This window comes from Mytilus edulis, chromosome 2 (assembly GCF_963676685.1).
Source record: "Mytilus edulis chromosome 2, xbMytEdul2.2, whole genome shotgun sequence".
NCBI classification, from domain to species: Eukaryota; Metazoa; Mollusca; class Bivalvia; order Mytilida; family Mytilidae; genus Mytilus; species Mytilus edulis.
The window spans coordinates 104,828,866-104,855,924 of NC_092345.1; the positions used below are offsets into that span (position 1 = coordinate 104,828,866).

The 27,059-nt window shown below is 33.0% G+C and overlaps 1 protein-coding gene across 4 annotated transcripts in view; it reads right to left on the minus strand.

The window, feature by feature from the left end:
• Nucleotides 1-12,357: 12,357 nt before the first annotated feature.
• LOC139513792 (serine/threonine-protein phosphatase 6 regulatory ankyrin repeat subunit A-like) overlaps nucleotides 12,358-27,059 on the minus strand; it is a 37,101-nt gene continuing 22,399 nt past the window's right edge. For 2 of the 4 annotated variants that reach the window (XM_071302600.1, XM_071302603.1), the window contains 6 exons: nucleotides 26,430-26,513; nucleotides 24,467-24,692; nucleotides 23,960-24,042; nucleotides 22,874-22,965; nucleotides 16,294-16,440; nucleotides 12,358-15,890 (listed from right to left, as the gene is read on the minus strand). In XM_071302600.1, coding sequence (XP_071158701.1) covers nucleotides 15,769-15,890; nucleotides 16,294-16,440; nucleotides 22,874-22,965; nucleotides 23,960-24,042; nucleotides 24,467-24,692; nucleotides 26,430-26,513 — 754 coding nt within the window. In that variant the 3' untranslated portion in view covers nucleotides 12,358-15,768. Of the gene's footprint in view, nucleotides 15,891-16,293; nucleotides 16,441-22,873; nucleotides 22,966-23,959; nucleotides 24,043-24,466; nucleotides 24,693-25,588; nucleotides 25,656-26,429; nucleotides 26,514-27,059 lie in introns of those variants that run through there. The other 2 variants (XM_071302601.1, XM_071302602.1) reach the window with 2 other exon arrangements.

Sequence of the window (27,059 nt, forward strand, 5' to 3'; positions counted from 1 at the left end):
TTAATTATAAGAGTATTATATTTTCAACTGAAACCTGCTGTATTGCATAAATAATTTCTTGCAGTTGGATGAACATTTCCCAAAGTTTGTCAGTTTAAGGAAATTATTCCAAACTTGCACTTCATAAATTAATATACCCATTGGTAATGTAAATTTGAAATCTTAAATAGACAGTGATACCAAACCCATATGAAACACATTTAATCAGCATTCACAAAAATGTTTTGGAGAAACCTTGCACCACATTATCTTAAGCTATTTAAAGTATCTTTAGATCCTAGTTTAGATTGATGGCTTTTCCAAGTTTTCATTGATTTTAAAATATTGTAAGGAATACTCAAATTAATTGTTAAGCAGAGTCTGTCAATGTTATAACTTTGCACCAAGTACACAGCAAGTCGGAGTGAAAACAGTATTAAGGTACACAGATTGTTTGATGAATTGAGTGTTATTTATGAATAATTAATACTTAATCGAGAATATATAAACTTACGAGCTTTAACTGTAGCCAGGGTACTGGATACAGTTTTGTTTTCTCATAAATTGCTTTAACGACAGGAAAGGCATTTGTCTTCTGGAAATGCTTATATGTTTAATGCTTTGCCAAGCCTTAAATGAAGTATACAAAAGGTTTAAGAGCAATTTATCTTATCTGGTGGTGTGTGATCTTTGCATATGTGTGTCACATAGCAGGATTGTTACTTTTGCATTATAACTACCTCCAAATAAAAATGTATAATGGAACCTTTGACGCATTTTTCTGAAACCAGAATGAACATTTTTTAAGTTTATAAATTATACCTGATTCTGTGTGAAATTGATGCATGCATTTATAGTTATATTATTGATGAGAGTAGGAAGCTGAAATAGATGGACTTAACAAGGCCTTGAAAAAGATGTATTGTAATAACTGTTTTCCCAAAGTTAAAATCTATGTTCTGTATTTAAAACATTTGAATTTTTACATTAACGCAAAAAATATCTGCTGTACAAATTTTGTCGTATGATTTAGTAATGTTTGATTTTTTTTTACGTTTTTTTTTCTTTCAAGACCTTCACATAAGCAAAGGAAAACAGAAACCATTTTGGTTATGTCAGGAGTTTCACCTACATGGAGAGCAAAAGTAAATGCTTTAATCTTCAAAGCAAAGGACATTATATATTTAAGCTACATTGTCTAATTATAGAAATTAACGATTCCAGCAAATGACATTGTATGTTTTAAGCTACATTGCTTAATTCACATTATGATTTATTCCAGCATATTACGTTAAATATTTAAACTACATTGTCTAATACAGTAGAGATTTATTCCAGCAAATGACAAAATGACATGTATAAACAGCATACTTATTAAGATAATTATTTGTTCCATCAAATTACGATTTATATTAAAGCTACACTATTTGATTAAAGTAATGATCTATTCCAGCAAATGACATTATTTATTAAAGCTACACTATTTGATAAAAGTAATGATCTATTCCAGCAAATGACATTATTTATTTAAGCTACTTTGTCACATTGTTATTGTTACATTGCATTTCATATAGATAACAATAAACTAAAAAAATTGACAGTTTACTTTTTTCAGTTTATCCAGTTTGCCATAAATAAAAGGTAATACAATTTAGTGTTTCGTTTTGTAACAAGACCAAAGTTAACATTAGGTCCTTCCTCTCACTGAAGAATCTATCAACTGAAGTTTTCTAAACATATGTTTAATGGGATTCCTCATATTTTGATTTGTTACCTTAAACGTCTCAATCGATTAGTAAGATGTCTGCCTTGATTAATGATTCAAAAGGCAATTAAAAAAAATCAAGTCTGCTGGCATTTGAATTTTCAATCCAGAATCATAAGAGTTCGCTTTACACCAGTAATATGTGCAAGGTTGGTCAAATTAAAAAAAAATATATGAAAAGATACGAGATGTGACAAAATTGTGTTGGACATTATATTACTTTCGATTTAAATTGTTGTTTAATATTTGTGACCATAATGTTAACTTGCAGTAAATGAATTTTCAATGAGAATGCTAATCAAGATGAAATATGATGATATTGAAGTGATGGAGGAAGTACCAGTGTCTAAATGTTCACAAGGATTACATGTTTTAAACACAACAGTAGGCTTACTATCAGTTGTCAAGATATTATTTTGTAAAAAACATACAAGGTGTATGCACTGTGTATAAACATTGTCTATTGTTTGTCCTGGTCCAGAGCTTAAAGAGATCACAAGCAGAAGGGAATAAGGAGAAATAATTGCACATCGTCTCGAATATTGACTTGACTCCCAAAGTCTTAAAAATACTCTGAAATGGGGTAAAAATATAACCTCTGAACCTTTGAAATGTTAAGATAGCTGAAATGTCAATCAATTGAGCTAGTAAAGTTGTGATATATTGTTTGAATATTGAGCTGGAAAAGAGAAACAAAAGATACCAAAGGGATATCTCAGATTGAAATCAAGCCATACACACAAAAAAAAGATTAAGAGTTCTAAAAGAAAAGTGATAATCGAAAAAAACTGTATGCAAAGAGCCTGAAAAGAACAATATAGACATAGTTTTGTTAGGGTATACAAAGATAGAATAACTGAAACAGATTATTTAAAATGAAATTGCAATTGTTCCTTCTTAAATAAGTCTCAAATCCCAAGGCACGTTGCAAAATTTTAGTTTCAACATTGAGATCCAAATAAACGGTTGGGTTTGCAGTATTAATTGTTATTTGTTTAGTTAACTATACTGTTGTTGGTCTTTCTTTTCTATTTTTGCCATGCACTGTCAGTTTATTTTTGACTTATGAGTTTGAATGTCCACTTGTTATTTTTCGCCTCTCTTCTATGTTATCTCAACTCTTAAATTTCTTCTGTTGTTACTTGACTGATAGAAATGGAACAAAAATATTTCCTATTAAAGATAAAGTAGAGCAGTTCGTTAGCATTATGAGCGGAACAAAAATTCCAAGATACTTTGAGCCATAATGGCTCTGGTGACTCTCAACCAACCTATGATTCTCCAGAAAAGTCAACAGAACCTGGCCGAATGGTTTGGGACATTAGAAAACGATAGAAATTGAGAGAAGCAGTTGAAGCAACTTCACAAACGTATATCAATAAAAAAAAAAAATTAATATTGTCATCGGAAGATAAATTGTACATAATTGTAAATATAATGTACTATCAAGAGTTACTATAAGAATATTCAGATACTCATAGAAAATATTTTTTTAACCCGTCAATGGACAGATGGTAAAAACTTGAGATGAACAAACTCCTCATAAGCACGAGCTTTCCCTTTTACATAGTACGTATCACTTCATGGTTATTTTTAAAGTCCAACTTGAGGCTTGCTCTCGATAAAAATGAATGGTATTAGCAGAATAGAGATAAGATAAGATAATTTTATTAACCAATCATGGTGCCCAAAATTTGAGCTATACAATCAAGGAAATTATAAGGTGTTGGTCAATTCTGAAATGTATCGTCTATAGCCATGAGCTTAAGAAGGACAGTAAATGCAAAAGACGTCGGCTGACGGGAGAGCTAGAAAATCCCAAATTATGATGCACCGGACAATGTTAGTAAGCAGTAAGCCATTCTTGTTTCAGAATGAATGACTGCGCTTGCAGAAAGACTTTTGCAATTAAATTGGAAGAGGTTTAGTCGAAAGCTTAGTAACTTAATCAGCTAAAGTTCTAGTGTGTTTGATGAATTGATTTATAGATTCGCATGTTATATATCCTAGAACTTCGAGTGCTCTGGTAAGTCATGAAAATTACCTAGTAGAACAAATATGAAATGATTGTTCTTGAATAAAGGTAACAGTAGTATACCGCTGGTCAAAAGTCATCAATTGATTGGGAGAAATAAATCCGGGTTACAAACTAAAACCGAGGGAAACGTGTCAACTATAAGAGGAAAATAAACTGAACCCAGAATTCAGATCAGATTTGCAGAAGATAACAAGGAGAAAACAGCAACATTTGAATTCAACTAAATAAACTAAAACTACAAGGAGTCCAATGCCGATACCACATAAAATGTTTTACAGGAGCTTGATAGGATTTCGAAAATTGATTGATTATCCCGTCCATAAGTCCGTGGTTAGTTACTGTTGACAACTACATAAACAGCAGTGGATAATGCAATGATGCATGGAACACAGAAAATTGAACTCAGTCACGAATATTCACCGCTTGATTACATATCTAAATTCAACTCTTATTCAACACTTGATCTTCCGTCTGGATATTGGCAAGTGGAACGTGTGCCCGCAGATCAACAGAAAACATTTTTTCCATGATATCCAGCCAAACAATTTCATAGTTTTGCCCTTGGTATTGAAGAGTGCTATGCAAATGCTGAGGTAGACGATTTTAATTTGCACATATATTTACAATGAGGGTCTTAAGCGCATATTCGATTGGAAAAGTACAAATGTAGATAAGCGTGTGATCGATTTTATGCAACCGAATTTAGTTTAAAGCGCAGGAGTGCTATTTTTTCTCAAAACAAATAAACTCATCATAGATACCAGGATCAAAACCTTATATCTACGCCAGACGCGCGTTTCGTCTAAAAAAGACTCATCAGTGACGCTCAAATAAAAAATGTCAAAAAGGCCAAATAGAGTACAAAGTTGAAGAGCATTGAGGACCACAAATTCGTAAAAGTTAAACACAGCTAAGGCAATCTATTCCTGAGGTAGAAAAGCCTCAGTCTTTCAAAAACCCAAAGCCCTGCTTAGTCAATTTATAACTATGAACATATCAATGATAACTCTCAAGTCAACACAGAAGTGCTGACTACTGGGCTGGTGATACCCTCGGGGAAATAAATCTCCACCAGCAGTGGCATCGACCCAGTGGTTGCAAATAAACTCATCATAGATACCAGGATCAAAACCTTATATCTACGCCAGACACAAGTTATCCTTTCGGTTGGGACATCTACTGGAACGCTCATTTCTCGGATATTGCACCTATAACAGAAGATTTTCATCTCATTTGCATGCATTATTGCTTGTTTCCTCACCAGGCTGGCTCATCAGAAAGCATGAGACAGATGCAATAAATGAGTGTTGCAGTCATTTATTAAAGATTGCTTTCAGGAGTCGCACTTTAGGAAAACAAGATTGCAAATAGTGGATGACAAGAAATGAACTTCTTGCAGAAAGTCGCTTCACAATACATTTCAAGAACTATTTGTGTTGTAAACAGTTTATTGTCCGATCAGATCACAGTTCTTTAACCTGGCTTCTTAACAAAAGGGGAACATAAGATGGCTCCAGATTCTAAGTTCATACAAGATGAACTTAGTCCATAGACAGAGGAATCAATGTCTAAGCGTGTCAATCCAATATATACGGATAAAAACCAAATATCAAAAATGTTAAAGGTTGATTGAGCTGATCAACTTGTTTGGTAGAAGAGTCAAGTGGTATCTGATTGAATATCATTGAAATGATATTGTAATGACGATTCATATAATATTTCTTAAAACTTAACTTATTACATGATGATTCTCGTCAAATTAAACCGGAGCACAAGTATTGCCCAAAAAGATAATACAAAAAGCACTTCTTGTGTAAAATCGTTTTGGTCAACGTTTGTGCTGTATAATTGTCACAATTTTTCATAAGTTCACCATTTTACTGTTTATATGAATGTATTACCAATGAGACGCAAATATTTCAAAGTAAAACGAATTAATAATAGTACATGAAGTTTTATTTAATTACATGATTATAGAAGTAATGAGATCATATTATTGTTTACTGATGATTCAATTTGTTATGGTACGCTCTTTTCGCTATATTAAAATAAACAACTGCGTCAAGAGCGCATGATACACCCTTGCTGTGCATATTGAAATTGTGGCATGAACAAAATGGGATATTTTGACGGCATTTAATCATAGGCAAATTTAAAAATAAAAATACTTTGTAATAAAAGAGGGACGAAATATACCAGAGGGACAGTCAAACTCATAATTCGAAAATTAACTGACAACGCCTGGCTAAAAATTAAAGTAGACAAACAGATAAACAATAAAAACAAATGACACAACATAGAAAACTTAAGAATAAGCAACACGAACCCCACCAAAAACTAGGGGTGATCTCAGGTGCTCCAGAATAGAAAACAGATCCTGCTCCACATGTAGCACCCGTCGCGTTGCTTATATACAGAAATGTGCTCCTTACACAGAAACTGCTTCAACAAAGTTATGAGGAGGACAGATTAAAATTGACACTCCGTAAATTTGTAACGTTCGGAGGACGTGTTTTTCAACAGACTGTCGGCATCCCAATGGGAACAAATTATGCCCCTCTAGTTGCCGACTTGTTTCTTTATTATTATGAGGCGGACTTTATGCAGGAACTTCTTAGGAAGAAAGATAAGAAGTTAGCAATATCCTTTAATTCTACTTTCCGCTATATAGATGAACGCATCTATCCCATCGAATTGGAGATAAAGGATACTACAGATACAGTTAAGTCGGCTTCATATCTTGACTTACATCTAGAAATTGACTATGAGGGTCGGTTGAAAACAAAACTTTACGACAAAAGAGATGATTTCAGCTTTCCAATTGTGAACTTTCCATTTATAAGTAGCAACATTCCAGCAGCACCTGCATACGGGGTATATATCTCCCAATTGATACGATATTCCCGTGCTTGCATTTCCTATCATGATTTTCTTGATAGAGGGTTACTGCTCAAAAGGAAGCTATTAAACCAAGAGTTCCAAATGGTGAAGTTGAAATCATCGCTTCGTAAATTTTACGGACGCCATCACGAGTTGGTTGACCGCTATGGAATAACCGTTTCACAAATGATATCGGATATTTTCCTTACGTCGTAACTACAATCCCCTTCCCTTTCATGAATGTGACCTACCGAATTAGACTATTTACCGGATTTGTAATCACATAAGCAACACGACGGGTGCCACATGTGGAGCAGGATATGCTTACCCTTCCGGAGCACCTGAGATCTCCCCTAGTTTTTGGTGGTGTTCGTGTTGTTTATTCTTTAGTTTTCTATGTTGTGTCATGTGTACTATTGTTTTTCTGTTTTTCTGTTTGTCTTTTTCATTTTTAGCCATGGCGTTGTCAGTTTGTTTTAGATTTATGAGTTTGACTGTCCCTTTGGTATCTTTCGTCCCTCTTTTATGGACACCATCACGAATTAGTTGATCCATACGATGTGTCTTTGACCAAACTATCTAAGGACATTTTTACCACATCGTAGATTGTGGTTTGTCATTACGTCGTCTAATCCTTTAATTACCGAACGTGACTTATTCCCGATTGTGACTGCATGTTTTGCTGAGTGTGAATTCGCATTACTATAAGACGTGTTACGGTACTTATTTATCCCAAATTCATGTATTTATTTTGATGTTATATTTGATATATTTGTAATTTTCATCGGAGTTTTTCAAATTGGTTGACGTCTTTTCTATTATATTCATGTGTTATGGTAAAGAAAATTAATCACCACCTTCATTTATTAGTTTTGATTTTGTTCAACGTAATCTGGACGATATTTTATGATTGAAGTTAAATTCAAAAGAAACCGGACATATATATAATATAGTTAATTGCTATTGATTAGTATTGCAATGTGCATTGTGTTTAAATATAATATCAGTATTTAGTTCTATTATAATCTTAAATCAATCCTATTTCTATCTTATTTTTGAGATATAGTTTTTCAAATGTGACGTCATTTTCGTGCTGTTTCAGAAATTCAAATGTCTGCGTGACGTAATTGTTGTGCCTTTTTACTACTTCGTATGTGATGTCATTTCATGACTTTTTGCGTTCAGGCCTGAACCAAGTCGGGTGTGTCTATTTTCTATGTTGGTCTTCAATATATTATGTATTCGTGTTTTGTTTTCTGTAATTAGTTAAGACGTCAGTTTTATCATGTAAATCTTTTATATTCATTTGATAAAATTTACTGTTTGCAATAGCATAAATTGTTCTAAATAATAAGGATGTTATTATCACAAGCAGAAAACCCTGGCCGTATTTGGCACAACCTTTGTCAACTTTTGATCCTCGGAGCTGTACAACTTTGTACCATTATTTGACTTTCGAACTTTTATATCTGGGCGTCACTGGTAAGTCTTGTGTGGACAAGGCGCGGTTTTGACGTATTGAATTTTAAACCTGATGCCTTTTGTTATCTATTATTCATGTTTTTCTTTGCCTAATACATTCTCCTATTTATTTGTATTGTTGTCCTGTATTATTAGGTTGTCATTTTAATGTTATATTTAACAATGCCATGAAAGTGCGAGGTTTGGCATGCCACAAAACCAGGTTCAACCCACCATTTTTTTCTTTAAAAATGTCCTGTACCAAGTCAGGAAAATGGCCATTGTTACTAGTATATCATAGCTCGTTTCTGTGTGTGTAACATTTTTACGTTGTGTTTCCGTTGTGTCGTTTGTTTTCTCCTATATTTGAGTGTGAATTCACATTACTATAAGACGTGACACGGTACTTTTCTATCCCAAATTCATGTATTTGGTTTTGATGTTATATTGGTTATTCTCATCGGATTTTGTCTTAGTCTGTTCCTATGTGTGTTACATTTGAATGTTGTGTCGTTGTTCTCCTCTTATATTAATGCGCTTCCCTCATTTTTAGTTTGTTTACACTATTTTGTTTTTTGTCCATAGATTTACGATTTTTGAAAAGCGGTATACTACTGTTGCCTTTATTTATGTTATAATATATCCGGTAAATAGTCTAATTAGGTAGGTCACATTCATGAAAGGGAAGGGGATTGTAGTTACAACGTAAGGAACATATCCGATATCATTCGTGAAACAGTTATTCCATAGCGGTCAACCAACTCGTGAATTTACGAAGGATGATTACAACTTCACCATTTTGAACTCTTGGTTTAATAGCTTCCTTGTGAGCAGCAACCCTCTATCAAGAAAATCATGATAGGAAATGCAAGCACGGCAATATCGTATCAGTTGGGAGATTGGGAGATATATACCCCGTATGCAGGTGCTGCTGGAATGTTGCTACTAAGAAATGGAAAGTTTACAATTGGAAAGCAGAAATCATCTCTTTTGTCGTAAAGTTTAGTTTTCAACCGACCCTACTTGTCAATTTCTAGATGTAATAAAACATTCCTGCATAAACCCTCGTAATAGATCGGAATGTTTGTTATGTTTGCAAATTCAAACAATTATACAAAGTTTCTACTAAATGAATCCAAACAAATTCAAGTATTCATACACTTTGTTAAAAATTATACTTCCATCTGTCCCACAGTAATGAAGAGTTTGGAGAAAGTCGTTCCTGGAATACTATATAGTACTTGAGTTATTGTGCTATTTGCAAAAAACAGCCTTAAATTTAAACTTTAAAGCTCCATAACTCTATATGGGATATAAATTTCCCCAACTTATTCGCTATTTAACAGCATGCAGCAACTACTTTGAAAAACGTCACCAGTGTCTGAATAGAAAGTTAATCAAAATGATGGAAACCACTCATGGAAAGATTAGAAGAGTAGTTTGAATAATTTCATATTAAGGTATGGTAGGGGAAAATGAACATTAATAAAGCACTATTGCTGAAAATTGCGTTAACAGCAGGTCTTTAGAAGGAAACGTGCTTTTCCAGTATGAGGATAAATTGAGCTCAAATTAAATAATATGGGTCTCTTAATTTGCACAATTTTATTTAAACTGTAGTTTATATCTTATCCAATTAATGTTGCCTGTTCTGAACATGTTTAAAAAAAAAAACAAAAAAATTGTAAATCAAAAATTCTTCTAGTAAATGTTACGAACTATCTTTGTAAGACATAAAATCTAGAACAACAGCTAAGAACTTTACATTAACAACAAAAATAATCTACTAAAAATGTAGTTTTGGGGTTGTAAGTTGAAACAGAGATTATATGACATTGAAGATTACAAGTTGTCGGGTGCCATTTGATCAATTATTTAAGTATTTTTCAACACAGGGCATTCAAAATGTACCTTTTCAACGTAAACAAATTAAAAAACTTATTTTATTGAAATGTGGATTCTTTCTTGATTGCAAAAATATCTATTCACTTCTAAAAAAAAACACCAAAGAACTAAAATAGACATAATGATTGATGGGGAATAAAATAACAATGGTTTGTAATAATTAAAAGTTTTAAAATTTTAAAACTGTTTCAAGCCAATTCCTGATAAAAAAAAAAAGAGAACTAATCTAAATAAGTAGTTAATTAATTACAGATGGTTAAAGGAAAATTTATCATGTAAATTATAGGCCATACTTCAATACCTTTTATATATTCATATTTCATTTTTCTTAAAGATCTTAATCCATTAATCATTTATCAGATATAATTTACAGAATCACTTCATGTAATGTAGATCAAAAGTAATAAGCAATAAATAAATCTATCATCCTTATATATATCAAACATCTACATTTGTGTATTCAATTATGAGGTCAAATATTTGTATATTAAGAATTAGATGTATATTGCAAGGTCTGTATAATTATGTAATACTGAGGTTGATAGGTAATGTGGTCAATTTGATTGACAGTTTAGGAGGTGGGGCATTGTAGTTAAAGGCCCACCTTGTCTCTGATTGTTTAGTGATAATGCCAGTTGTCAATCATACTAGCCTTGTATCAATACCTAATTACCTTATCAAAATGTTTTTTAAAAAAAGCCTGCACATCAACACACCTTAATGACATACATTTTTAAATGAACTGCTCAAATAATATACCCATTTTATCAGTTTATATGTGTATTATGTGCACATACATGAGATCCATAGGGAACTTTATTTCACTGTGAATACATTTAGTAACAGTAGCTAATCTATCATATTGTTAGGGGGCCGGTGCCTAAGTAAAGATTTAGAACAAGTTCTAATCTTTCCAAAAACCAGAGGTATGCCAAAGAATGTCTCGTCCTTTTTATAAAAAAAAGTTCATCGAAAGGTATCAACTTTACCAATAATACACAATGGTCTTGAAGTATAGATTCTGGTTACTGATGCTGTTTATAATCTTAATAACAGGTTATAATATTATTTTATTTGTCTTAATGAATATAGCTTTTATTGTTTAGTCTGTTTTTGGTGGTATCCATTAGACGTGGTTTCCAGCATTGTTATTGGTCTATGATAATTTTTGTATACTTGTCTTTCATTTTTGACAATATGCCGTTTTGTATTACCTTGTTACATATCAAGTGCTCTGTACTTATATATTCCGTAATTGTGTAATTGTACAATAGAAAATGATTAAGATAATACCTCAAGTTGACTGCTGACCCCTATCTTTAACATTTTTACCTATTATATCTGTTAGTTTTGTACACACACCATGTTAATATAATGGAATTTTATGCATCTGTCACACAAGTGAGAGGTTTAGCTAACTAAACCAGGTTTAATCCAACATTTACTAAATGAGAAAATGCCTGTACCAAGTCAGGAATATGAGTTGTTTTCCATTCTTTTGATGTGTTTGAACTTTTGATTTTGGATTTTGATGAAAAACTTGTCGTTTTGAATTTTCCTCAGAGTTCAGTACTTTTGGCATTTTACTTGTGTATTTGAAAAAAAATAATCAAATTCTGCACAATACTGTTATAATTGATTATTTACTATTTTGATGAGTAAAAAAAGATACATTAATCTGTATAGAAATAACACCAACATAAGTTGACTTTCTAACATGAGCTGCGATGCTTTAGTTTAGGTCTGTTTCTTTCAAGGGGTGGGGTGGTAGATATCTAATTATATTTATAACAGGAATATTCAGGCCAAAGATGTTTAAATTACTGTAAATAAAATCGCAATAAAAAAAACAGACAGAACTATCTCAGTCTACATTATGTTGAAGGAAAATGTCTGTGGTTATTAACAATTAATTCAAACTAGGTCTGCTTTATGGTATTCTATGTCAAAATTGACAAAGTTAATATGACTAACATAAGAAAAATAATTCCATCTGTCCAAATTAGAGGTGTACATCTTCGATGTTTGATTAAAGTGTAAAGTTTATATTGAGATAAACTATTGAAATTGTAGATGAAACTAACTAGGTACAAACTATGTATTTAGGATTATGGTAGTATGAATGGATATTTGGCATCCACTGACAATTAAATCTATATTCAGGTCAAGAACATGTTATAGCACATGAATATGGACCCTGCTTTGTAATAGACCTGCAGAGCTTGGTTTTAACGTGGTACTTTACAAGGTGTCTGTACATGTTACCATACCCAGACACATTGTTTGACTTAATATATATAGGCAATCGTGCATACATATAGACAATTTCTTCAAAAATGTTTTATTCTTTTGTATTACATTTTGCAAATATATCAAGTCTAGAAATGTTATGAGAAACAAACATCTATGGTGGTTTGTGTTTTAACCATATTAAACTTAATTACATACACAACAAGTTAATATATTCTAGGTCCCTATCTATTTTTAGTAACAATATACATGTATATACAGTTAACATGATCAGCTATAATAACAAAACTGTTTCCTTAGAAATCATCATGGAAATTATACAATTTAAATCAAAAATTGATTTGTTGAGATTCTTTACTTTTCATTTGAATATTTCTAAACAGTTTTTTTAACTTTTAGGGAATGTAATTAACTTAACAAAAATGTCTTCTGAATTTATGCCAAAACTAACAACGAAAGATATTTAGATTTGTTATAAGAAAACTTGTATTGTCCTTCCAAAAAGTGATGGTTTCTAAGGTTACATAAATCTAGCACAAGCATAAATGAATCACAGAAAAGTTCCTTGTACCACATGTGCACAAACAAAAACATAACAGGGATACAATTCTAGGGGACAATAATATAACAAGGTTTTGAGAGATAAGGTGTTTTGGCACAAAGGAAACCATTTACCCAGCTCCAGATGAATTTTACTGATAATACAGGACAAACCCCATGATTCCTAACATCATTCACTCTCAATTGAAATTTATTTACTTGATTCTTCACAATATATCTAAATATTACATGACATGTATTATAACATGGTTGGAGCATTTTAGATGAAATTAGAAACTTGAATTCCTGAATAATTAACAGACTGATGTCATTGTTACTGAAAAAGGAAACTTTTTCTTTTCTTTTAATCAAAGGGTTTAACATTACAATAGTCCCGAGACAGATATGAAACTTTTCTACATGATAACAAAGCACTAAGGAATCTATATATAAATAAACATAATAATAAATTTATATTATAAATATTATACGTTTTAAAGATTGACACACTGGTACTTGATCATTTGATTTTTGGTATAAACAGGAAACTAGAAATCATCATACAAAACTACTTCAAATAATTCAAATAAAATATCTAATGAAATCTAAAACAAATTAATGACAGAAATTCTTGTTATTAAGTGGAGGTAAAGGCCACCAAACCTTGTTATTAAGTGGAGGTAAGGGGCCACCAAACATAGTTCAGACAAAGGATAAATTAGGGAGCAATTCCTGACAAAATTGCAGTGAGGTGAGCTTTTTCTGACTCCGGTGTTGAAGGTCTCACACCGACTTTGGAATGAAGAACATGAATAAAAGATCACACATATCCTTCATTTCAAATAAACTGAATTTCTCCTGGGTTCTATTGTGTGTAATGACAGATATTGTTAGTTGGCTGTTTGGTTAGTGGATACATCTGGAATTATTTTGAAAATTATCCATTGCAGAACATAAGCAACAATGTGTATTTCCAACTTTTTAAGAGGTAGAAAAATAAATACTTTTTTTTTAAGAAAACATACAAAGATGACACAGTAACAACTGATCTGCTGCAGGTAATAGCCAGAATTTTTTGTCAGTAACTAACATTTTGATGAAAGCTTTATTTATAGAATAAATAAAAAAGAACTTTAGTCTATATAGTTTTTATTGATTGATGGATTGTTGTTTGTTATATAGATAAGTACACCTTACAGAGCTAACAAATTCTGGACTATGCCAAATAAATAACAAAGTAGTTTCTTGTGAAACTAACAGACAAAATAACTATTGAGCTACTAACAAAAGAATAGGCACTCTGTGGATGATATGTGTCTATACAAAAGAAAATTGACAGTTTGTATGGCACAAAAAGGAAGACACTTCAACAATAAGGAGATTTGAACCAATGAACAAATTTAAAATATGTATGCAATTAAGCGCCTTCCTTTTGTAACATGTAAACCCTGAATAAGTACAATACAGATAATTGATTCATTGTATTAAGTTTTATCAATAAATGGAGGACACAAATAAATAAGTCATCTACAAATAACAAATATCATAATAAAATACATCCAAACATTCACATTTAGAGATCTTAGGGATCTTAGATTCCCTAAACCATAATTCTAAAATTTCAACTAATTCCTATTTACCACTATTTCTCAAATCATTAGAAAAATTCATCACACAAATATAATGTTTTATAAAACAATGCTATAGTTGACAAACTTACAGGGTTTGAATGAGAAAACATATTATTTATATGAAGGAAATATTATGCTTTAGTCTGGTTAGCCACTACAAGTCACCCTTTATCTAGATATAGTTTATTTAGGCAGTGGAAAATTTAAAGGAGCATACATTTTAAGGTAAACAAAAGATTTCTTAAAATTTATTTTCCAAGTAAATGTGTTTTTCAAAAGGACAATACTGTAAACTGCAATTTAAACTGTTAACTTATTAGATATAGGAAGATGTGTATAAGACAAATCTCCATCCAAGTCACAATTTATAAAAGTAAACCGTTTTAGACTTTTGATAATGCTATGTTTTTTTAGCAGAACAGACAACAGAACTAAGAAACTGTGTATGCACTAAATGTGAAAATCCAATTTGAACTACATTTTTATAGTAGAAAGGCATAGTAACACAAATTTACTATTTAAAACCTTTTTTATTTATTTTGAGACAAATACAAGACCATTTCAGGACAGGAATTGTGTCAACAGTGAAAATACAATGTACAATATTACATGGTAGCTGTGTTGCTTATGTAACTATCCTTCAGACAGTCAGATCTTATGTAACTATCCTTCAGACAGTCAGATCTTATGTAACTATCCTTCAGACAGTCAGATATCTATCCATTATGGTTGTGCTCACTCAAATGTTTTAAAGGAGCACACACATATTCCTGTTTAACAGTGATTGTAAAATGTTCTCAATGTATAAGACATGTTTTCACAAAGAAAAGCCTAGGTTTAATAAATTATAAATAAATAATTGTTTTAATAATATAAACTTAAAACCTAATTTGTTAATATGTATATAATTAAATATTTCAATTTTCTCCCAAATTCTCTAGTTTAAAAATATTAAACAAAGAACACAAACAGCAAATCCTCTCAAGTAACTATAAATAGATTAGTGAATCAGTGTCAGAGAATAAATGAAAAGTATTATATCAATGAAAATATGAGCGTTTATTTTAATGTCTTATTATATATTTTGGTAGCTGACACTTTATGTAATTTTTCTATTTCATTTATAATAATGATGAGCAATTCTTTGGCAACAGCACTACTCCTTCTTATTGAGACTGTTAGTTCTATTCCAAGCTCTGAAATCTTTTTGAAACTCGCCCATATGACATTATCTTATTCATTTACAATACTTCTATTTGACTTTTGGCGGGTCATAACTGTCCATGATAGTCATGATATTATCCTAAATAATATAATTATCAATAGAATTCTGAGTCAGAACTTTGATATGACCCTGAATGTTCTTTAACGTCTTGTACACTTCCTGCAGGACTACCGATTCCAGCTGGACTTCCTGGGTTGTCAAGTGTTCTTGTAGCACCTAAAATATACAGTTCAAAATTGTAGTTTGTGTTACAACCTAGCAAAAACTCTTAGTTATTAAAAATAAAAAAATATTCTAGAATTGAAAGAAAGAAAATAATTTGTTTTCCATGCTAAGAGTTTAATTATACACAATTCAGATAAAAAAAACTTCATTAAAAAATACACAATGAATTTTATACTTTCATGCTCTATATACATAGAATTCATGCTATTTAAAAATTATTTACAAAACCATATGTATATCTATACAATAAGCTTTTAGAATATGTTACATTTCTCTACTGATCAGACCCATTAATTTTTTTTATAAAACTGTAATAAAACAAAATTTCCTCAAACAAATTTCTAAAATAAAACAGTAGGAAATAGGTGGGTCTGACGAGTAATTGAAATCTCACCAAATGGTGCCGATGGAGAGCTTTCAGATCGGTTTCTTCTTTGGAAGGTATTGTTAGGTGGTTGTGAGAATGGCATGTGTGCTAATACAATAGCTAGACACTCAGCTACTCGATTGGTCGGGGCACATGCCAGAGCAGGGGAATGGCCTGCAAAGAAAAAGTGTATTTCTTGCTATCATACTGTAGTGTTGATCTTTACATGTAGCTGATGCTGTATTATCTTATATTGTCTGCCATGCTGATTATTCTCTGCCAGTAAGATATGGATTTCAGGCAGTGTGCAAATAGCCAATCAATAGCAGTAAAACAACAAAATTCTGAGTCCTTTTAAAGATTAGTTCATTTAACAATCATTTTATAAGTATAAAACATTAAAATGGCTATATATTCTCTCTGTAAAAAAGAGAGCTGAAAAAAGACGAAAATCTTTGAAATAAAAAATAAATTAGTCTATCATAAAATATCACATGCCAAAAGACTGAAATAGAATATCATGCAAATATTTCATAGCAATTATATAAATTTAGAGATCAGCATTAAGCATTGTTACATAGTTAAGTACACAATCATTCAAAGTCAGATCACATTCATTTTGAAACAAAATCTCGAGCAAGAAGAGGAAAATTAAATATTTCACAATTTTAAAACACTTTTCTCTATTTATCAGTTATAGATTTACATTTACATGTGCATAAACCTTTAAAGTATACAGGGTACCATTTATACATAACTGTTCCAATTGTCTTAAACCTTCTTTTTTATGTAGTAGATAGCCATTCAAATAGATGTAGCTTAAATTTTCATGAAAGAGAATACAGCAGATTTAGTTGATTCAGTTGTATAAACCAGCTACCTCAGTGTTTACAGTCTAATGAGACAGTAGTTGAACTCAGTCACCCATTCCTCTTACAACAGGGGAGAACAACATGAGCATCAATAGCAAAGCCAATGATGACAACGTTTAAACTTCAATTCCTCTTACAACAGGGGAGAACAACATTAGCATCAATAGCATAGCCAATGATGACAACGTTTAAACTTCAATTCCTCTTACAACAGGGAAGAACAACATGAGCATCAATAGCATAGCCAATGATGACAACGTTTAAACTTCAATTCCTCTTACAACAGGGAAGAACAACATGAGCATCAATAGCATAGCCAATGATGACAACGTTTAAACTTCAATTCCTCTTACAACAGGGAAGAACAACATGAGCATCAATAGCAAAGCCAATGATGACAACGTTTAAACTTCAATTCCTCTTACAACAGGGAAGAACAACATGAGCATCAATAGCATAGCCAATGATGACAACGTTTAAACTTCAATTCCTCTTACAACAGGGAAGAACAACATGAGCATCAATAGCAAAGCCAATGATGACAACGTTTAAACTTCAATTCCTCTATCAACAGGGAAGAACAACATGAGCATCAATAGCATAGCCAATGATGACAACGTTTAAACTTCAATTCCTCTTACAACAGGGAAGAACAACATGAGCATCAATAGCAAAGCCAATGATGACAACGTTTAAACTTCAATTCCTCTATCAACAGGGGAGAACAACATGAGCATCAATAGCATAGCCAATGATGACAACGTTTAAACTTCAATTCCTCTTACAACAGGGAAGAACAACATGAGCATCAATAGCATAGCCAATGATGACAACGTTTAAACTTCAATTCCTCTATCAACAGGGAAGAACAACATTAGCATCAATAGCATAGCCAATGATGACAACGTTTAAACTTCAATTCCTCTATCAACAGGGAAGAACAACATTAGCATCAATAGCATAGCCAATGATGACAACGTTTAAACTTCAATTCCTCTTACAACAGGGAAGAACAACATTAGCATCAATAGCATAGCCAATGATGACAACGTTTAAACTTCAATTCCTCTATCAACAGGGAAGAACAACATTAGCATCAAAAGCATAGCCGATGATGACAACGTTTAAACTTCAATTCCTCTTACAACATGGAAGAACAACATTAGCATCAATAGCAAAGCCAATGATGACAACGTTTAAACTTCAATTCCTCTTACAACAGGGAAGAACAACATTAGCACCAATAGCATAGCCAATGATGACAACGTTTAAACTTCAATTCCTCTTACAACAGGGGAGAACAACATTAGCATCAATAGCAAAGCCAATGATGACAACGTTTAAACTTCAATTCCTCTATCAACAGGGGAGAACAACATGAGCATCAATAGCATAGCCAATGATGACAACGTTTAAACTTCAATTCCTCTTACAACATGGAAGAACAACATTAGCATCAATAGCATAGCCAATGATGACAACGTTTAAACTTCAATTCCTCTTACAACATGGAAGAACAACATTAGCATCAATAGCATAGCCAATGATGACAACGTTTAAACTTCAATTCCTCTATCAACAGGGGAGAACAACATGAGCATCAATAGCAAAGCCAATGATGACAACGTTTAAACTTCAATTCCTCTTACAACAGGGGAGAACAACATTAGCATCAATAGCAAAGCCAATGATGACAACGTTTAAACTTCAATTCCTCTATCAACAGGGAAGAACAACATGAGCATCAATAGCATAGCCAATGATGACAACGTTTAAACTTCAATTCCTCTTACAACAGGGAAGAACAACATGAGCATCAATAGCATAGCCAATGATGACAACGTTTAAACTTCAATTCCTCTTACAACAGGGAAGAACAACATTAGCATCAATAGCATAGCCAATGATGACAACGTTTAAACTTCAATTCCTCTTACAACAGGGAAGAACAACATTAGCATCAATAGCATAGCCAATGATGACAACGTTTAAACTTCAATTCCTCTATCAACAGGGAAGAACAACATTAGCATCAATAGCATAGCCAATGATGACAACGTTTAAACTTCAATTCCTCTTACAACAGGGAAGAACAACATGAGCATCAATAGCATAGCCAATGATGACAACGTTTAAACTTCAATTCCTCTTACAACAGGGGAGAACAACATGAGCATCAATAGCAAAGCCAATGATGACAACGTTTAAACTTCAATTCCTCTTACAACAGGGAAGAACAACATTAGCATCAATAGCATAGCCAATGATGACAACGTTTAAACTTCAATTCCTCTATCAACAGGGAAGAACAACATTAGCATCAATAGCAAAGCCAATGATGACAACGTTTAAACTTCAATTCCTCTTACAACAGGGAAGAACAACATTAGCATCAATAGCATAGCCAATGATGACAACGTTTAAACTTCAATTCCTCTTACAACAGGGGAGAACAACATTAGCATCAATAGCATAGCCAATGATGACAACGTTTAAACTTCAATTCCTCTTACAACAGGGGAGAACAACATTAGCATCAATAGCATAGCCAATGATGACAACGTTTAAACTTCAATTCCTCTTACAACAGGGAAGAACAACATTAGCATCAATAGCATAGCCAATGATGACAACGTTTAAACTTCAATTCCTCTTACAACAGGGAAGAACAACATGAGCATCAATAGCATAGCCAATGATGACAACGTTTAAACTTCAATTCCTCTTACAACAGGGGAGAACAACATTAGCATCAATAGCATAGCCAATGATGACAACGTTTAAACTTCAATTCCTCTTACAACAGGGAAGAACAACATTAGCATCAATAGCATAGCCAATGATGACAACGTTTAAACTTCAATTCCTCTTACAACAGGGAAGAACAACATGAGCATCAATAGCATAGCCAATGATGACAACGTTTAAACTTCAATTCCTCTTACAACAGGGGAGAACAACATTAGCATCAATAGCAAAGCCAATGATGACAATGTTTAAACTTCAATTCCTCTATCAACAGGGAAGAACAACATTAGCATCAATAGCAAAGCCAATGATGACAACGTTTAAACTTCAATTCCTCTATCAACAGGGGAGAACAACATGAGCATCAATAGCATAGCCAATGATGACAACGTTTAAACTTCAATTCCTCTATCAACAGGGAAGAACAACATTAGCATCAATAGCATAGCCAATGATGACAACGTTTAAACTTCAATTCCTCTTACAACAGGGGAGAACAACATGAGCATCAATAGCATAGCCAATGATGACAACGTTTAAACTTCAATTCCTCTTACAACAGGGAAGAACAACATTAGCATCAATAGCATAGCCAATGATGACAACGTTTAAACTTCAATTCCTCTATCAACAGGGAAGAACAACATTAGCATCAATAGCAAAGCCAATGATGACAACGTTTAAACTTCAATTCCTCTTACAACAGGGGAGAACAACATGAGCATCAATAGCATAGCCAATGATGACAACGTTTAAACTTCAATTCCTCTTACAACAGGGAAGAACAACATTAGCATCAATAGCATAGCCAATGATGACAACGTTTAAACTTCAATTCCTCTATCAACAGGGAAGAACAACATTAGCATCAATAGCAAAGCCAATGATGACAACGTTTAAACTTCAATTCCTCTTACAACAGGGAAGAACAACATTAGCATCAATAGCATAGCCAATGATGACAACGTTTAAACTTCAATTCCTCTTACAACAGGGGAGAACAACATTAGCATCAATAGCAAAGCCAATGATGACAACGTTTAAACTTCAATTCCTCTATCAACAGGGAAGAACAACATTAGCATCAATAGCATAGCCAATGATGACAATGTTTAAACTTCAATTCCTCTATCAACAGGGAAGAACAACATTAGCATCAATAGCAAAGCCAATGATGACAACGTTTAAACTTCAATTCCTCTATCAACAGGGAAGAACAACATTAGCATCAATAGCAAAGCCAATGATGACAACGTTTAAACTTCAATTCCTCTTACAACATGGAAGAACAACATTAGCATCAATAGCATAGCCAATGATGACAATGTTTAAACTTCAATTCCTCTATCAACAGGGAAGAACAACATTAGCATCAATAGCATAGCCAATGATGACAACGTTTAAACTTCAATTCCTCTTACAACAGGGAAGAACAACATTAGCATCAATAGCATAGCCAATGATGACAACGTTTAAACTTCAATTCCTCTTACAACAGGGAAGAACAACATTAGCATCAATAGCATGGCCAATGATGACAACGTTTAAACTTCAATTCCTCTATCAACAGGGAAGAACAACATTAGCATCAATAGCATAGCCAATGATGACAACGTTTAAACTTCAATTCCTCTTACAACAGGGGAGAACAACATTAGCATCAATAGCATAGCCATAAGTGTGAGTTCGTGGTCTAGTGGTTAAGACCGATGGCTACAGTGCTGAAGGTCCCGAGTTCGATTCTCACTCGGGATGCTAAAAATATCAGCACATCAGAAGGGTAATTTTCACCCTCTCACACACATCTCTGGTACCCAAACCGGAGTTTAAACTAGAATGGGTACTTTGGGGGCCTCGGTTGGTCAAAGTTGTCCCTTACTTTGACCTGGAGATCAATCTTCTGATATCTCTCTGGTTTGTCTGTTTCCACCGAGTGGCCCGGTGGTTCTCTCCGAGTACTTCGGCTTCCTCCACCATAATAACAGACTGCCCGGTGTCCTAGCACTCCCTTTGTGTTGGGTGGGGATTGATTGTCCTTGTAAAAATAATTGTCGTATAAACATACGTTAGTGACACATCTCCATTAATCCCGTTAGGGAGTGTACATGGATGCCACTGTACCCTCGCAGCTTTCGAGCGGTTCTTCGGATATCGGAGGCATTTACTAGTGCATACATACATACAGGGAAGAACAACATTAGCATCAATAGCATAGCCAATGTCATCATTGTTTAAACTTCAATCTAAATCTTTATGATGAAATAAAGGCTCTTTAAAATTTATCTATGTGCAGTGTAAACACACGAGATTTTAAAATTGTCTCTATAAATGGTTTCTTCAATTTAATCTGCCTTCCCTAGATGTATGTTTTGATGGAACAATCCTATGATAAAAGAACAATCTAAACAACACATCAACTTTTTTTTAAAAATTTGGTTCAATTCTCAGTAATTTTGCTCAACGATCAACAAGTGTAAACACTAAAATGTAGTAAACAAGTGAAACTGCGAGCTACTGCTCACTGATAATACCCCCGCCGCAAGTTGATAATATTAATAGTGTAAAAATATGCAAGTGTTCGGTAAACAGGAAGTTGTCGAGTGATGAATCTGAAAACGCATCACACGGTATAGCTGACTTATATAAATCCTGAAACCAAATTTCAGAAATCCTTGTATTGTAGTTCCTGAGAAAAATGTGACTAAAATTTTCAACTTGGCTATCATGTGTAAAATCATACAAGTGTTCGGTAAACAGGAAGTTGTCAAGTGATCAATCTGAAAATGCATCACACGGTATAGCTGACTTAGATAAACCCTGAAACCAAATTTCAGAAATCCTTGTATTGTAGTTCCTGAGAAAAATGCGACGAAAAATATTCATGGGACGGACGGCCTGACTGACGGAAGGACAGACAAAGGTAAAACAGTATACCCCCCTTTTTTAAAGCGGGGATATAATTAAAAAGATTACAATATTTATCTTACCATTTTCATCTACAGCGAGAACATTTCCTCCTTTAGATATCAGATCTTGTACTATAGATACTAATCCATATTTACAGGCTAAATGTAGAGGACTAAAAATAAATATTACATATATATACATTTTCAATCTATTCATGAATTCATTTTCTTTATAATGTGAACAATATAAATCATCCAATAGTGATGAATTTATCAGCTTAATATTTAGAAAATATCTATGTAAGATTGAAGTTCTCTTCAGAATTTTGTATTTTAATTTTTAGACAAAGAAAATAAAAACCTTTAATACACAAACAAACACGCTGCTTAATTTTTATGAACAGAAGGATAAATGTTTGAATGCAACTTTTTTCTTGTGTGAAAAGAAACAAGAATGTGTGCATAGTACATGGATGCCCACTCACACTATCATTTTCAATGTTCAGTGGACCGTGAAGTTGGGGTGAAAACTTTAATTTGGCATTTAAATTAGAAAGATCATATCATGGGGAACATGTATACTAAGTTTCAAGTTGATTGGACTTCAACTTCATCAAAAACTACCTTGACCAAAAACTTTAACCTGAAACAGGACGAAAAGAAGAACAAACGAACGAAAGGACGGATGCACGCACAGACCAGAAAACATAATGCCCCTCTACTATCATAGGTGGGGCATTAAAAAAGTTAAGTACAATATAGGTCATAATAACAGAGAGGAGTTTTACTATACAATGTTACAGTAGTATTATTGTCCAAAAAATAAGGACATTTTTCTAAGCATTAAAAAGTCCCTTAAATATGAAATATAGGCTATTTGGACACATTTTATTTTTAACACATAAAAGGAACTAGCAATGTCTCAAATACTATGGTGGTTCTCTGTAATATGACTCTGTTATGGAACTTTGATGGAAAGTTGTCTCGTTTTAAATACTAATGATGGATCTCTGTGATATGGAACTTTGGTGGATAGTTGTCTCATTTGCAATCATACCATAGTCCTTATCTTATTCTAAAATAACCAAACCATACATTATAAAGTTAAATGTGAGCTAATCATATAGTGATATACCATTGAATGTAAAAGAGAACATTGAAACTTACGTTTTCTGTTCAGCATTTGGTAAATTGATTGTACCTGAATCATCAATTTTATCTAGTAACAGTAATGCCACATTTTCATGTTCCTGAAAGTAGAATAAAAACAAGATTGCAATGTTGTGGAAAATTGTTCCCTGGTGACGTGTATAACAGATTTGTCTGAAGAATGGATACACATATTAAATTTTCATTTACAACTCAACTCACATTTCTACCAAATATAGACAAGTAATACAAGACAGACAGACAAATGGATGAGAGAAGACTTACTATTTCCCTCACCCATGGCACATTTGATGGGGACAATAAAATTTTTAACCAAAATTGATTTATTGTTGGTATTATTGTTATTTCTATTCATTTCTAAAATGTTATTAAGTTCAGGGTGAGAAATAGCAATATCTTTATAAAGCCTATTATTCAAATGTATTCATTAACAACTAATTACTTCTGAAGCAAATGATTTGTTTTACAGAGCTTTTAATGATCTAACACATGACTCAAACTTACATGAGCACAAGCAAAATGTAATGCTGAGTTTTTGTCACAGTCAACAAAGGAGAGATCTGCTCCATTCTCCAGTAATAACTCTACTGCTGCAGCATGGCCATTAGCTGCTGCCAACATGACGGGAGATTTACCCGTCTTATCACAGTAATTCACTGACGCTCCATGAGACAGAAGTAACTGCATAGATTCACATTGGTCACTAAAAGCTGCCGCATGTAAAGGGCTTCTGTAACACAAATAAAAAATAATTATTATTACATATAGATTCACATTGGTCACTAAAAGCTGCCGCATGTAAAGGGCTTCTGTAGCACAAATAAAAAATAACTAGATATCATTGAGATGGGAGCAATCTCTGTGGGCCCCGCTGATAATAATGTGTGGTAAAAAAATTGTATCTTTATCATTGGACATGGGGTTGTCAACTGAAACCAAAGTTTTTTTTACCTTGACCTTTGACCTAGGAGGTTGTACATACATCATGACACGCCCTCTGGTGGTGGTTAAAATGGATGTCAAGTATAAACTATGAAATCATAACGGTTATCTAGATATGGAGCGGACACAGGGTTGTCAACTGAAACCAAAGTTTTTGACCTTGACCTTTGACCTAGGAAGTTGTAAATACATCATGACACACCCTCTGGTGTTGGTTAATAAACATGTTAAGTATTAAGTATAAAATCATAACGGTTATCTAGATATGGAGCGGACACGATCTTCACCACAGGACACAGGGTTGTCAACTGAAACCAAAGTTTTTGACCTTGACCTTTGTCCTAGAAAGTTGTACATACATCATGACACACCCTCTGGTGTTTGTTAAAATGGATGTCAAGTATAAACTTAAAATCAAAACGGTTCTCAAGATATAGAGCGGACACGATCTTCACCACAGGACACGGGGTTGTCAACTGAAACCCAAGTTTTTTTACCTTGACCTTTGACCTAGGAAGTTGTACATACATCATGACACGCCCTCTGGTGGTGGTTAATAAACATGTAAAGTATAAAGTATGAAATCATAATGGTTCTCTAGATATGGAGCGGACACAAAGTTAAAGTGTTACGGACGGACGGACGGACAGACAGACTGATCACTATAGGGCGACCCGCCTAAAGGCGGGGCCCTAATTATTATTACATACATTCACATTGGTCACTAAAAGCTGCCGCATGTAAAGGGCTTCTGTAGCAAAGAGAAGATATAATTATTATTACAATCTATAATAATCACAATATCAAACCTTGAATCATTTCTAATCTTTGGCCTTTCCCCCGACTTTTAAACTGAATTGATTTCATACTCAGATCCACAGAAAGATTTAAGCTTTATGTTTTAATATACTACATGAAGCAAATGCAAACAAGAATGTGTCCAAAGTACACGGATGCCCCACTTGCACTATAATTTTCCATGTTTAATGGACCGTGAAATTGGGTAAAAAATATAATTCAGCATGAATTAGAAAGATCATACCATAGGGAACATGTGTATTAAGTTTTAAGTTGGTTGGACTTCAACTTTATCAAAAAGGACCTTGACCAAAAACTTCTGAAACTGGCACTTTTAGTTTCTATGTTCGTGAACAAAATTGGGATCAAAAGTCTAATTTGGTTTTAAAATTAGAAAGATCATATCATAAGGAACATGTGTACTAAGTTTCAAGTTGATTGGACTGCAGCTTCATCAAAACCTACCTTGACCAAAAACTTTAACCTGAAGCGGGACAGACGAACAAACGAACGAACTGACAGACGAATGGATGCACAGACCAGAAAACATAATGCCCCTCTACTATAGTAGGTGGGGCATAAAAAGCAACTCACCAAAACATTAAGATCTGATTTTGACCTTTTGATGACTTTAAATTCAATTGTGGTCATGTTTTGATCATAATAAGTGAATTATTACTTTTGGCCTTAATTAATATCCATTACCATTATGTACAGTATTACTTACCTCCCTTTGGTGTCTGTACAATTTACAATGCTATCACCTAAAGTTTCTATTAATATTTCTGTACAAGAATCATTTCCATTTATCCTGGAAAAAATACAAACAGAAATTGTCATACAATGAAATAAAAAGATTTTTTTTTGTCAATTACACATCCAAGTTAATACTGATACACATTTTACAGAGGTACTTGAACTTAACTTTTGTTGTGTGTGTCCGGATACAAAATTGTGTGGATTCATAATTATTTGTAAAATATCAATTTTCCTGTATTTTGTGGTAAAAGGTGAATCAAGAAATCAATTGTTTAACAAAGTACACATTTTCTAAGTCTTGTAATGTATGCATAGTTTTTTATGCATATTTTGCAAAAACTATGACATTCAAAATCCACAAAGATGCAATTTTTCCTCCATCAAAGAAAATTGGTACCAAGGAAAATAAAGGAATCCACAGTAATTCTGTTCTGTTTCTTTCATTTACAAGAAGATTTTGTTACATTGTTAGAACATGTAGAGAAGTGACTTAACTTATACAAAATTCAAACCTTAGGTGGGTTTGGTACATGTTTCCTCAGATAGAATTTTATTATACTTTGGCAGAATGAGAAATTTTCCATGCTTTTTTTTTTTT